This window comes from Bolinopsis microptera, chromosome 1 (genome assembly GCF_026151205.1).
Source record: "Bolinopsis microptera isolate Bmic1 chromosome 1, MBARI_Bmic_1.0, whole genome shotgun sequence".
In the NCBI taxonomy this organism is placed as follows: domain Eukaryota; kingdom Metazoa; phylum Ctenophora; class Tentaculata; order Lobata; family Bolinopsidae; genus Bolinopsis; species Bolinopsis microptera.
The window spans coordinates 25956521-25972205 of NC_087072.1; the positions used below are offsets into that span (position 1 = coordinate 25956521).

General features: G+C 41.7%; 1 protein-coding gene across 2 annotated transcripts; it reads right to left on the reverse strand.

Moving 5' to 3' along the window:
* Positions 1 to 158: 158 nt before the first annotated feature.
* LOC134826160 (rho GTPase-activating protein 44-like) lies at positions 159 to 8220 on the reverse strand. Of its 2 annotated transcripts, none has more exons than XM_063838473.1 (3): positions 7974 to 8220; positions 3067 to 3237; positions 159 to 2803 (listed from the first exon to the last, which is right to left on the reverse strand). In XM_063838473.1, exons 1-3 carry the CDS (start codon positions 8145 to 8147, stop codon positions 1010 to 1012), a joined length of 2139 nt encoding a protein of 712 aa, XP_063694543.1. In that variant the 5' UTR covers positions 8148 to 8220; the 3' UTR covers positions 159 to 1009. The 2 variants fall into 2 exon arrangements, with proteins under 2 accessions (XP_063694543.1, XP_063694542.1); XM_063838472.1 differs by having other exon boundaries at positions 7965 to 8214.
* Positions 8221 to 15685: the final 7465 nt, after the last annotated feature.

The window sequence follows — 15685 nt, forward strand, 5'->3', positions numbered from 1 at the left end:
CGCGCGTGCGCGAAATCCGAAGACCTCTGCATAGGTAAATGTAATATGTTTGCTAGTTTAAAAGATGTTTTTTGTGTATAGGAAGTGTTTAGACACAAATGCCAGATTATTTATTTGATGTGTGTAAATTTGTTTGAAGAAGTGAAGAGAACCAAAGATTGCATGTTATATCGTAAAATTATCAAAGTTAATTGAACATAACACATCGAAAAGAGCAAAAAGTGACGTCTTAATTAGATTACATCAAAACTTGGAGAAAATGCAAGCCCTCGACTCTCTGCGAACTTCATGTGGTTGCATTATCTACGATTATCTGGCTACAAGTTTAAAGATAGAAAATCAATTCCTGCAAAAATAATTACCATATCCTGCTTAACTCAGCATTCAATCCCTATTATCATTATCAACTGAAATAAAGATGAGCGTGTGGTTAAAATTAGAATGTTATCATAACATTTGGAGTTTCAATGCATTCCTAACATCTAAAAAACTAACAGCAAAATAAACGAGACCAATAAACAGTGCTCTAAGCGGAGAGATGGCCAGAAGCGCCTCCTCCCCCAGAAGCTAGATTCTAGAGCCACATCCTGGCTTACTAACTTACTAAAGTATTAACAAACATACAAAATTCGATCTTGCTACAAAAATCTAATACGAATTTCAATCCATCATATTATTATCGTAATTATTACATTCCAAGATTAACATCGCATCAAGAATGATTGTACATTGTTTAAAAACGAGTAAAATAACACAAAACAATTTCCACATCGTTTAAAATCGTATTTTACCCTTTTATTTTCACCCAAAGATTAAAAACGTTTTAGTCCCAAAATAGGAGCCATCACTGATAGGTTTAGGCAAAGTGTGTAGTCTGATATCTCCCGCATTCCAGACTTAGAAATACCGTCACATCTCTATGTATCACTGGGCAATTGCTATATTTACATCAACAAAACAATATCAAGAGTAATTCCACTCATAAGAAAAAGATAGTGTACTGCTACACTCATTGCTCGAGGCTGGGACGGGGCGGTGGCGCTGGTTTGTGCACAGAGTCCGAGGGATTTTGACTATGTTTCTTAGCCGTATCACTATTTACTGAAGTATTTGACGCATTTCGCGAATGCGTTGGAGTTGGAGTAGCCACATTAGATCTGGAAAAGGTGGGAGAGGCGGTATTCTCAATATTAACAACATCATCAGATTTAAAGGGTCTAGAGGGTGGTAGTACAGGCTTACTAGGAGGACTAGGAGGTTGAGGTCTCTTAACCGGAGGTTTAGGAGGAGCGGGTGAGGCCGGAGTGGAGACAACCTCTTCAGAGTCAGAGTCTCCGAATGGATTTAGATCCTCCTCCACTTCTTTTCCCTGCCTCGTTTCTTTAATATTTTGCTCTAACGTAATGTTAGTCTCGTCAGGAGTAGGGGAATTAAAAGGGTTTGAGTCGTCTGCTTGAGCGGAGGGGACCGGTATGCTTACATCCAGTTCCAGTGATTTACCCTCAATGTGTCGTTTTGGAGGGTCTGGCGTCTTCTCGGAGTCATCATCACTGTCGCCGAATGGGTTACATTCAGTTGAAGCTTGTACAGGTTTAGCGGGAGTAGAGGGCGACAAAACAGGAACAGAATCACTTTTATTGAGGTCCATCCTGGGGGGAGGAGCAGGGGCATTGTTAGGTCGTTTAGGGGTAGGTGCCTTGCCTTTCTTATGAGTCCTTACAGAGGGTCGAGAGGAGTTGATAGCACCAGAAATAGTCATAGAGCGAGGGAGAGACATGCGAGTAGAGTCAGCAGGTAGTGGGTCGGGGAATATTGTAACGTAGTTCTTTATCATTAACTCCACCAAGCTGGAGGAAGCATTCAACGCTGTGATACTGTCACTGTCGTCCTCGTTCTTAGTACGCAGCACATTAGGCCCCAGTACCAGACCCAGATTGCTGGCTCCCATCTTATTCTCTGGCTCCTTACCAGCCACTTGGCTCAGAAACCATATAAGATACTGTAAGTTGACCTGGAAAGAGTTGGGAAGCTTTTGCACGAGATCACGACATCTGGGAACTCTACTTGAAATATTGGGGTTTCCAATGCAGGCGATCCACTGTTCAAACATGGTAAAAGTGAGAAGCGGTTCAGGTAGTTCCCTGAGGTACAGCTTAATGGCCTGAGCCAGGGTAAACACATCATTTTCCCAATCCTCCTCCTCCATACGGTTAGAATCAAACATGGCTTTAAGTTTGCGGAGTTGCGGCAATCCTCCTGCAAGCCGGAAAATACCCGGCTGCTCAATTCCAGACTTCAGCAGAGAGTTGCAGCATCTGTGTAAGACTGAGGCTATTTGCTTGCCAGTAGTTTCAAGGTGCTTATCCAAGTCGGACCCAAATACAGGAGTGTTGACTGATTTCTCGATGTTATCTTGAAGTCCTGGCAGTTTAGCATTTAATATCTTGCTGACATCGTTATACATTCTCTGTTGGCAAGTCAGCAGACACTGCAGAGGTTTTATGTGGTCCAGTTCTTTAGATGAGAAGCTCAAGAGAGCGGTTATGTAGGTGTCCTGTGCCATCTGGAACTGGTTTGTAGCGTTCTCAGCGTTGCTTAGCAACTGAGCATCCCCCTCTGTGCCCTTGTGAGACTTGCGCTTTGCGAGCGTGTTATTTGCACTGTCCATGTCTAGACGAGCATTGGAGAGTTTCTTCTTTAAAATCTCAATCTCTTTTATCTCTGATAGGATAGTTTGCATGGGGGTGATTACTTGCTCGTGTAGATCGTATTCAAATCTTACTGATTGCTTCGCCATTAGCACCTGAAATATGATTATACTATTACGATTTCTATTATCGGTAGTCAGTATCAGTTATCTTATTATACTGGCAACTTGTTTTAAAGGTCCTGATTAGCTGTATATTATGTATTGGTATATTATCACTATTAGTACGGCTACTTACTAAGTCTATCAAGATTCATGTGTGATGCATAATCTGTGACCACTTAAATTTAATATATTTATAGGTATAAATGGCTGCTGTCACCCACATATCATCTATACTGATATTTAAGGGCCCTTACCAAAGTATCACCACAAGATTTGAGGATGTCGAAGAGGAAGTGTTCCTCCTCCACGACCTTGCTGCCCTCAACCAGGGTGTTTCCTAGAGCCCAGGTAGTTTGCTTCCTCATCCGCTTCTCAGCATCCACATTCCCCGCTCCTGCTACGTTCTTGAAGTGTTGGTAGGAGGGCTGGTGGGAAGTGGTGTCAGGTGGTGTCAGGCAACAAGATTTAATTAATATCCATGACAATATCAAAAACTGACGCAATAATTTTAAAATTAAAATTACACTACTATAATACCTTCGCTACCCGGAAGGTATTATAACACATAACAACAGCGTACAAACAAATTAAGAAGTTATATAATGTCTGATCTAAAGCACATAATACTGCAGTATCATTAACACTACAGTATCATTAACACTACAGTAACACTACAGTAACACTACAGTAACACTACAGTAACACTACAGTAACACTACAGTAACACTACAGTAACACTACAGTAACACTACAGTGATTGATTGATTGATTGATTGATTGATTGAGGAGCACTACCCGAAGGCATTACTCGGCACTAACGCCTTAAAATCTTTAATTACAATCAAATATAAATATATGCACACAATGTATAAAGTATTAATAATGTATAAAATATGATTATGCTATTAGCAAATTTAAATAGTACTATTAAGAATTTTAAATAACTCTTATCTCTTGACATAAATTTAGAACAGCGACACAGGGTCTGAAGAATGCGCGGTGATATTTTTATCTTTTAAAAGTTGTAAATGACAGTGAAATTGCGCGGTGTCGATAGCATTGTAAAAAATGCTCGAAGATAGTCATATTTTGTTATGAGGTTAAAGTTTTGTTGCTCGTTATTATGATCAACGTATGTTGTACCAAATTATTTAAATTTCTAAAAGTACGAAATTTGAGTTGTCCCAGTCCTTGTCATCCGGTTTATGTGCTTGTGCAGTAAGCACATGCTTGTTGACTGTAGACTTGAATGAATTTAGGAATTTGTCTTGTAGGCAAGTGGTGACATATTTTATGTCCTTGTTAATAATGTTGACTGTTTGGTTATATAACTTAGGCCCAATGTAAGAAATGCTCTTGTCTGAATTACATAAACGGTTAAATGGTACTGCAAAGAACTCAGGTTCTCTTCTAGGTGCGTTTAAGTTTGAAACAGTGAACATTCTTATAATATTTGGTGGTGCAGTGTTAGAATAAACTTTGTGCATTAAGCATAATATACATTTAGCTATCACGTTCGGTAAAGCTAATACTTCTAGTTTATTGAAAATTTCCTTTGTGTGTGAAGGTGTGCTATTCAGATCTTTGTCATAAAAATAGCGGTGGTATTGGTTATCTGCAGCGCGAATGCCCTTTTTCTGGGCCGAGAAGACTCTTTTAACGGAGTTTAGCGATCTTGTTCCCCAAACTGTGCAGCAGTAGTACAAGTGAGACTGAACAAAGCTGTTTTATATCAACTTGAGTGCTTTGTTAGGTACTGAGCCTTTGAGTTTGTAGAGAATACCCGCATTTCTAGATACTTTAGTGGCTAAATGTCTAATGTGGTGGGCCCAATTTAGCTTAGTATCAATGATCACGCCAAGAAACTTTTCGTGATAACTTTGCTTTAGTCGCTCACCTCCCATGTAGATTTCTATATCCTTAGTTTTTTTATTTGTAAAGATCATATATTTAGTTTTGCTAGCATATAATTTAAGCCAGTTATTAGTAGCCCAATCAATTATCAAAGTCAGAATCTCATTCACCAATGCATTAAGTTGTTCAAATGTATCTGTACTTATTATTAGGTTTGCGTCGTCAGCGAAATAAATATGTTTAGCTAAATTACTAATCTGAGGAAGGTCGTTGATGTAGATTATGAACAGAATTGGTCCGAGAATGGAGCACTGTGGTACTCCGTAGTTAAAGTTGAGGTGAGAGGACTTGCAGTTGTTGACGCTCACGTATTGCTCTCTATCGGTTAGATATGAGTGAAACCAAGATAAAGCCAACCCCCGAATTCCATAGTGCTCAAGTTTTCTCAGAAGAATACTGCTGTCAACCATGTCAAAGGCCTTGCTGTAGTCCAATAGAAGCAGTGCTGTGACCTGCTTTTTTTTCTAGTGCCCTGTGAATATGGTTTTGGGCTTCTAGTAAAGCATGTTCGCAGCTGTGCCCAGCCCGAAATCCGTATTGAGAGTCAAATAGGATTTTCTCTGTCTTTAAGTGATCTAATAGTCGCGCTTGCATAATTTTTTCAAAGATTTTTGAGAAACATGAGAGTAGTGAGATAGGTCGATAGTTTGAAACTTCAGCACGTGACCCACCTTTGTGAAGTGGAACTACTTTCGCGATTTTCAATTTATGCGGAAACTTCCCCTGATGTAGAGACGCAGAGACTAGGCAGCTAAGCACTGGTGCAAGTATATTGCTTACTTTTTTCAGGGGAAGTATACTCATATCAGAAGTCGACTTAATCTTCAAACCCTTAACTATTTCAATTATTTCTGATGCGGACGAATCTTCTAGATTCATGCTCCGCTGGCATTTGCTATCTTGAGTTTCTGTTACGATAGTCCTGCCCTCAGAGCATACGAGACCATTTTCTCTCTTAAGAGTCTCAGCTATATTGCAGAAATAGTCATTGAAGCTATTCGCAATTTGCTGAGAATCTGTTATCTCGCTCCCATTATAGTTAATTTTGTTTATCTTAATTTTGCCTTTTTTCTTTCTGTTTAACAAGTTATTAACCATTTGCCATTGTTTTCTGCTGTCGCTAGAATATTTTGTAAAGTACGCGTTGTAATATTTGTTTTTGGCCTTATCCACGTGTTTATTCACAAATTTCTTCATTTTCTTGTACCTAATATCATTTTCAGTGGTCGGGTTTGTGACAAAATCTTCATAAAATTTATTTTTGCGATCACATGCGCACCGTAACCATTCTTGGATCCACGGCTTTGTGTTTTTACGGCGGCCTGGTTTACTCTTTTTTGCCTTAATTGGGAAATTTCGGTCGTATAGTTCACTATATTTTTTATCGAAAGCCTCAAATTTTTCATCTACAGAATCATAGTTATTAACCAAGTTCCAGTCTACCGCAGAAATGTCGTTCTCGAACTTTTGGATACTGTCATCGTTTATTACTCGAGAAGACATTTCTGTTGTATCTTCTTGAAGTTTACAACTGAGCCTATTCTGATCAACCATGATTGTGACAAAAGTTGCCAAGTGGTCAGAGATTGACTCAGAAATTACTCCCGATTTTGTAACAGCGTGGCAATTATTGACGAAAATATGGTCAATGATTGTCGCACTGTGATCTGTGACTCTAGTTGGTCTAGATATCACAGGAGCGAACCCATGCTCTGCTAGAGTGTCCACATACTTAGTGACAGAGTCTATTCTCCCGTAATCTAGTAGGTCTATGTTAGTATCACCGGCCAGTATGATATTTTTGTTTCGATGTCTTGCTAAGTTACGGAGGAAAATTTTTAATTGTTCAAGGAAACCATTCAAATCCCCACTTGGAGAGCGATATATATTACAGATTAACGCGTTTTTGTGCCCTTTCAAGGTAAGTTCTGCAACCAAGAATTCTCCTATCTTAGGATTATCGTGGCAACATAGAGCGCTCTTAACGTTTATGTCAGATAATTCACATAGTTTTTTGTTAACATATATAACTAATCCTCCACCACGATTTGACGCTCTGGCGGGAGTCTGAACATACGGTGGATAGAAACCGTCTAGTTCGAGCTCCTCTCCCTGAAAAGGCAAACATTCCGTGTTACAATTTGTTTCATTGAAGCAGAGAACGTCGTATTTTGTGTATTGATCTATGTTCTCCCGAAATTCTTCAATGTTCCCATTAAGTGACCTAACGTTTAGCGAGAAAAGTTTTAATTCATACTCCTTCGTATTTTTTATTGCTTTCGCGGTATAGTATTTGCAGTTATTTAGAAGACTAGACGTTGTTTCCCATGGATTCAAATCAGCATCAGTATCATCACGATCACCTATTTAATTTGATAGGTGGTCGCGATTAAAGGGGTTAAACCTAATAGTGTTACTGAGATTTATCATGTGAAGCTGTCTAATGGAGACATCATATGCTGGGAAAATTTTTCTCAAGCATTCTTTGCAGCCTGTTGAGCCAGCAGAACATCTTGTGTGGGATAGGTTGTCACAGTAGCAACATTCGGTCATTTGTCTTACATTCCCAATTTTTGTGCAAGTGTGACATTTTTCTCGTTTATTGGAGACTGGGATTTGTATAGGCCGTGATGGTAATAGAGGCATGACGGCGCCCACTGGAAGAATTTCTGAAATGCAGCTGTAGCAAGACCATTCTCCAGTAAGTTCAGTTATGTCGCTAGGTGTTAGGTGAGCACATTTTGGGTGATATGTCATATAACAGATACTACAAGTGATACTTATCTTGTGTGAGACTAGGCGCTTTGTACAGGCCTTACAGCTATTTTTACTACTTCGGATAACTACCATTTTTTGGCTGTAACACTACAGTAACACTACAGTAACACTACAGTAACACTACAGTAACACTACAGTAACACTACAGTAACACTAGTACAGTAACACTACAGTAACACTACAGTAACACTACAGTAACACTACAGTAACACTACAGTAACACTACAGTAACACTACAGTAACACTACAGTAACACTACAGTAACACTACAGTAACACTACAGTAACACTGCAGTAACACTACAGTAACACTACAGTAACACTACAGTAACACTACAGTAACACTACAGTAACACTACAGTAACACTACAGTAACACTACAGTAACACTACAGTAACACTACAGTAACACTACAGTAACACTACAGTAACACTACAGTAACACTACACCCCACTATTTACCCCTCTCACCAGCGACTCCTGAGCTCGCTTCAGCGCATCAGTGTAAACTATTTTAATCTTGCGAACATTTTCCTCCACCTCCACAAGTTCCGAGGAGAGGGCGGCGGTTTTATTGGTGGTCTTGTCCACTGTCTCTGTTACTTGCTGCTTTAACCTGTAGAAACCCTTTTGTAGGGCACTCATAGTGGCGGCTGGTGCACCCTGGCCAGGTCACGTCACGTGTCAGTTATCTTGGCGTGTTATTACAGCTACAATTGGAGATATGGTCAGTTATCTTGTAAGTTAAGTGTAGCAGACCCCCCCTATATCACCTGCTAATGAAAGTGTAGCAGACCCGACCCCCCCCCCATATCACCTGCTAATGAAAGTGTAGCAGACCCCCCCCCCATATCACCTGCTAATGAAGTGTAGCAGACCCCCCCCAATGCCCCCATATCACCTGCTAATGAAGTGTAGCAGACCCCCCCCCATATCACCTGTTAATGAAAGTGTATCAGACCCCCCCCCCATATCACCTGCTAATGAAGTGTAGCAGACCCCCCCCCCCCAATGCCCCCATATCACCTGCTAATGAAGTGTAGCAGACCCCCCCCCCCATATCACCTGCTAATGAAGTGTAGCAGACCCCCCATATCACCTGCTAATGAAGTGTAGCAGACCTCCCGGCCCCCCCCATATCACCTGCTAATGAAGTGTAGCAGACCCCCCCATATCACCTGCTAATGAAGTGTAGCAGACCCCCCCCCCCATATCACCTGCTTATGAAAGTGTAGCAGACCCCCCCCCATATCACCTGCTAATGAAGTGTATCAGACCCCCCCATATCACCTGCTAATGAAGTGTAGCAGACCCCCCCCCATATCACCTGCTTATGAAAGTGTAGCAGACCCCCCCACCCCCCATATCACCTGTTAATGAAGTGTAGCAGACCCTCCCCCCCATATCACCTGCTAATGAAATGTAGCAGACCCCCCCCCATATCACCTGCTAATGAAGTGTAGCAGACCCTCCCCCCATATCACCTGCTAATGAAGTGTAGCAGACCCCCCCCCCATATCACCTGCTAATGAATTGTAGCAGACCCCCCCCCATATCACCTGCTAATGAAGTGTAGCAGACCCCCCCCCCCATATCACCTGCTAATGAAGTGTAGCAGACCCCCCCCCATATCACCTGCTAATGAAGTGTAGCAGACCCCCCCCCCATATCACCTGCTAATGAAGTGTAGCAGACCCCCCATATCACCTGCTAATGAAAGTGCTAATTAGCGATGCATGAAATGAACGGTAATCTGAATGCTAGTAAATCATTGAGAATAGTTCTAACTACATACATCACTATTACAGATTACTACAAAGTTGCAGCCTTTATAGATGCAATGGTTGCAAGTAACGAAAGATAGTTTAACAAGAATTGCGCCCGTTGTTTCGTTTTGGCGGACGCTAGATTTCCATTTCACATCTACTATAAATTTAAGTAAACTATAACATATAAGCTCCAATCAGCTCACTTCAATCTTCATGATAATAATATTGATCAATATTATGCATAAAATACGGGAAACACTTGAAATTCAGTTCAATTGCCGTAGAACTTAACTTGTATCTGTAATTCAAGAAATTATCAGCAAAGGTAAACTATACTCGTGTACACATCAATACACTACGCGTGCCACGTACAAATTGGGCGTATTACCTAATAGTAATATTATACATTACATGCATCATATTGATATACACAGTCCCGCCGCGCATTCATAGATCACAGGCTATCTATACATCACATCTCCGCAAGCAATCCTCGCGCGCGCCCAACTTTTTCGTTGCATGGTAACGAACGGAAGGACACGTGCGACATATTCAAACCCACCTATCTCGTTCTCCAAAATCCACGTTTTTCTGCATAAACCTCCATTCGTAACCTTCCACTATTGCCTTTTTTCAAAAGGGTGAAAAGGAAAAAATTAAGCAGCTACAAACACACAAGCAGGTTAAAAACAGCTCACAGCAGCTGCAGTACTAGTAGCCTGCTGAGTGCTGTTGCAACTAGTAGCCTGCTGAGTGCTGTTGCAACTAGTAGCCTGCTGAGTGCTGTTGCAACTAGTAGCCTGCTGAGTGCTGTTGCAACTAGTAGCCTGCTGAGTGCTGTTGCAACTAGTAGCCTGCTGAGTGCTGTTGCAACTAGTAGCCTGCTGAGTGCTGTTGCAACTAGTAGCCTGCTGAGTGCTGTTGCAACTAGTAGCCTGCTGAGTGCTGTTGCAACTAGTAGCCTGCTGAGTGCTGTTGCAACTAGTAGCCTGCTGAGTGCTGTTGCAACTAGTAGCCTGCTGAGTGCTGTTGCAACTAGTAGCCTGCTGAGTGCTGTTGCAACTAGTAGCCTGCTGAGTGCTGTTGCAACTAGTAGCCTGCTGAGTGCTGTTGCAACTAGTAGCCTGCTGAGTGCTGTTGCAACTAGTAGCCTGCTGAGTGCTGTTGCAACTAGTAGCCTGCTGAGTGCTGTTGCAACTAGTAGCCTGCTGAGTGCTGTTGCAACTAGTAGCCTGCTGAGTGCTGTTGCAACTAGTAGCCTGCTGAGTGCTGTTGCAACTAGTAGCCTGCTGAGTGCTGTTGCAACTAGTAGCCTGCTGAGTGCTGTTGCAACTAGTAGCCTGCTGAGTGCTGTTGCAACTAGTAGCCTGCTGAGTGCTGTTGCAACTAGTAGCCTGCTGAGTGCTGTTGCAACTAGTAGCCTGCTGAGTGCTGTTGCAACTAGTAGCCTGCTAAGTGCTGTTGCAACTAGTAGCCTGCTGAGTGCTGTTGCAACTAGTAGCCTGCTGAGTGCTGTTGCAACTAGTAGCCTGCTGAGTGCTGTTGCAACTAGTAGCCTGCTGAGTGCTGTTGCAACTAGTAGCCTGCTGAGTGCTGTTGCAACTAGTAGCCTGCTGAGTGCTGTTGCAACTAGTAGCCTGCTGAGTGCTGTTGCAACTAGTAGCCTGCTGAGTGCTGTTGCAACTAGTAGCCTGCTGAGTGCTGCTGCAACTGCCACTACGCAATAACACGTTACCTGTGCATGTGTACAAATGACACGTGTGTACAAATGACATAATCTAATACACGGTAAGAAGCCTGTGAGGATGTATAAAAGAAATACCAACACTACACTACACTACACTGACAATTATTGGAAGTATGAGAAATGGAACAAGTTAGCTACTACACACAGTACAAATTGTAATCCCTGCAACTACTACTGCTTACTAGTAGTTTCTGCAATTAAACAGTGCACTGTTACCTGTACATTACCTGTACATGTGCAGTGCACTAATGTTGTAATCTGGGATACTTGCAAGGATTCCCTGTCGTGCATCTGCAGAATACAATGTACAATGTACAATGTACAGGTAATGTACAGGTAATGAAGAGTGCATAACAAGTAATATAATGTACAATGAGAAGACCAATAGGAAGCAGGTAACACAGCGTCGTGAGGAGGAGTATATGTCAGGAAGGTGGACACTGTTACTGTTTGGGAAGCGTTGACAATCCGCACTTGGAATAAGGATTCATTAATGCTTGTCTCATTATATGAGATCAGTTATTTAGTGACTTCCTTATTTTGAAACTGCTTGTACGTGTGAAATTTCAACATTTAAACTTTTCTAAATTTCAAGAACTTACAATTATTTTAGACACGAATAATCTGGGTTTAGTTTTAATAAGAAGATAAATGTGTAAATTGTGTGTGCTTGTGAGGACGAGAGACTGAAAGTAACGAGAAACAGCAACAGTTAAGATGAGGTGTGATGAAAACTGAAGTTATGTCCTTAAAACTAAAGTTCTGAAAGGGGTGGAGCTCAGAACCATCATGGGGGCGGGGGGCCGGGGATGTGGGCGGGGGCAATCTTTTAGGAGGTTAAAGATTGTCCAGTATTTTAAGGAAATTAAAATATCATGTAAAATGATGGTTTGCAAGTATAGGTAGTACATACAGACAAATCGGGCTGAAAAATGGATTTACCGACACAAGATGCTTTCTTAGTCCCATTAGATGCCCTTTACGGCTGACCAACCTTTCCAAACTTTTCCACGTGTCTTAACGACACTTTTTTACCACTTTTCTTGTTTTCACGTAAGTTAACAGGATAATTACCCAAATAGCTAATTATCAAACATTTAAAAACATTTTACTGGCTCAAAATTGATTCTTTGATTCAACCACGGAGAAGAGTAGTTTTTAGAAAAACTTCGAAATTTTTTAATTTACAAGGAAAATATTGAGCATCAATAAAATATAAACGGAGTAAAGAAAAGCTCTGCAGTAGGGACACACTGCTACTAAAACAGCAGGATAATATGTACAACCTTTTACACCCGAATAAGGTATTAGTAATGAAGATTAAAGATGAGTAGTGAAAAGTGAAGGGATATCAACTATTTACACATCATGACACTGTGAAGTGTTCTACGTAACATTCCAGAGCATCTAGAAGAAATGAGCCTCAAGTCTAGTGATTATTGACCTACCTATGTGACCTATGTTGAGTTTCGTCAAGACTTGACGGGGCCATCACATCTTCTGACCACATTGCATTGTACAATATATATACGTATTATACAATATAAGGATTATTTTGGTTTTGAGTTAGGTAATTTTGGAAGGTAACATGCTAATGACAGTGAAAGTTGCAGAATAAATGTGATATGCCACTAGAAATATGATACTGTGATTTCGATGAGCTAACTTTAAATAGTAGTGAGTACTGTTACTAGTACAGGAGGGGGGCCGGGGGGGGGACTATTAATACTGGGCAGTGTAGTGAGTACTGTTACTAGTACAGGAGGGGGGCCGGGGGGGGACTATTAATACTGGGCAGTGTAGTGAGTACTGTTACTAGTACAGGATGGGGGGGGGGACTATTAATACTGGGCAGTGAACGCTTAATTGATAATGATTCCAATGCTACTACATATAATTAATAATACATTATAATAGTTTTCTGATTGTCTGCCAGAAAATTAATACGAAGAAAAAAAACCCACAAATGTGTGCATCACAATTATAGCTCATGATATCTTATAGCTTTGTTAATAGATTGTAATTTTGCAAAATTGCAATTTCCTTAAGTAACAGGTAACAGGTGAAATTGGTCACTGATGTTCTCTCATGTCTCCAGGCCGGCCACTGTTTAACGTGCTATATTATATAGATCACACAGGTCTTGATTGCGCGTGTATGGATGAGCTGTGAATTGAACATTCACTATATAAGTGGAACGTGCGCGCGTCCTCACTTGAAAACACAATCGCGGGACCTGACAGAGTAAGAAAATCAGCAGGAAGATATTACCGTATATACCGTCACCTCCTCACACGTTGTTTAAAATACACAGGGTTAAAGCCCTCGCGTGAATATTCAATATAGTATGCGCATGCGAGCGCTATTTTGAGAAAATGAAACTCCAGTTGAGGACCCTTCTAAATCAAAATTATACACGAGTGCTGCGTGGAGAAGTATGTAATATATACATGTATACATTACTTAAATGTATCATTAAAGTATCATTAAATGCTCATTAAATATTCATATTCACATTTTTTATCATACTACATCATATTTTTGTAGACAAAATATCTCGTCTTCTGATGGGAGCTAAGTGATAACTTAACATGACATTAAGTGGGTCATCATTTCAAATTCTTATTAAAATTAGAGAAGCAAAATTGTATATTTTACCAATCACCCAGGTCATAAGACATCGCTTCAAAAAATCGTCAAAAAACGAGGTCAAAGATTTTCAAAATCGAATAAAAACTTTTCTAAGGCCTAACTTAAAATTAAACAGAATCTCTTAAATGGTCCTTAGAACATATCCTGAAAGTTTCAGCGTGATTGCTCAAAAAATGTAGGAGAAGACAGATTTTTGGACTCGATTTTAAGGGTGCGCTCGCGCAACACAATTACACATAAGCGCTGACCTTTGACAGGCGATAATTTCCGCTAGGAACAATATTTTTCCATGGGATCAAAAGCAGCTGATAGATATCACTCCCGATCCCCTCTATCAGAAACAACTGTAAAGTCAATTTCGAGGAATTTTGATGAAGACCCCTTAATGTTCATTCTTGTTTTGTATTCGACGGCATTATTTAACACATCAATAGCATAATGTAATGTCTGTGTAAGCATATATTATTCTAATGTAATGGAAAATGTACATATTATGGTAAATTAAAACAGAGATCTCGAGATTTAGATAATTTAAGTGGTTGAGATCTCATTGAGATGAAGTGAGACATGCCTGCTGTGGGTACCAAGAGTGACTGCTAATATTGATCTAGTAAGGTTCCCAAAAGCTGGATGTAACCAGATAATAAAGAAGGAGAAACTCTCTCTATTTAAAAATGCAAAGTGACATGCACAGGGCACTAGGACGAGAAGACACTGTTTATGCTGCGGAGGATTACCGGGTTAGCTGAAAAGTTTAACCAATAAAGTGTTTCCCAGACTGCGCAGTGTCTACCTGCGGAAACAATAAAGTGTTTCCCAGACTGCGCAGTGTCTACCTGCGGAAACAATAAAGTGTTTCCCAGACTGCGCAGTGTCTACCTGCGGAAACAATAAAGTGTTTCCCAGACTGCGCAGTGTCTACCTACTGAAACACAACTCTCTACACAACATGTTATCATAAGGCAAAAAAGAAATCAGCAAAATATGTAAAATATATAAAACAGTATAAAAATATGATGTATATTGTATAAGATTATACTTTTCTACATTATACAATGCGTTGTTTACAAGCTTTCTACATACGTTATCAAGGCGTTAAGGAATTCTTCATCGCGTACATTTTGACATTTCCTAGAGAAAAATTAGGTGTTAAAACCAAAATATCGAATATCTCCCAGTTCGAAGTTTCGAGGTGTCCGGTTTCATATTTTATACCCTGTGATACCCTATGGGTACCCTATCTAGTGCACATATCCTTCGTACGATGCAGGGTACACTGTACAGGGGGGGGGGCTCCCCGTACACTGTACAGGGGGGGGGGGGGGCTCCCCGTACACTGTACAGGGGGGGGGCTCCCCGTACACTGTACAGGGGGGGGGGGGGCTCCCCGTACACTGTACATGGGGGCTCCCCGTACACTGTACATGGGGGGCTCCCCGTACACTGTACAGGGTGGCTCCCCGTACACTGTACAGGGGGGGCTCCCGTACACTGTAAATGGGGGGCTCCCCGTACACTGTACAGGGGGGCTCCCCGTACACTGTACATGGGGGGCTCCCCGTACACTGTAAATGGGGGGCTCCCCGTACACTGTACAGGGGGGCTCCCCGTACACTGTACATGGGGCTCCCCGTACACTGTACATGGGGCTCCCCGTACACTGTACAGGGGGGGCTCCGCGTACACTGTACAGGGGGGCTCCCCGTACACTGTACAGGGGGGCTCCCCGTACACTGTACAGGGGGGGCTCCCCGTACACTGTACAGGGGGGCTCCCCGTACATTGTACAGGGGGGCTCCGCGTACTCTGTACAGGGGGGCTCCCCGTACACTGTACAGGGGGGCTTCCCGTACACTGTACATGGGGCTTCCCGTACACTGTACATGGGGCTTCCCGTACACTGTACATGGGGCTCCCCGTACACTGTACATGGGGCTCCCCGTACACTGTACAGGGGGGGCTCCGCGTACACTGTACAGGGGGGCTCCCCGTACACTGTACAGGGGGGGCTCCCC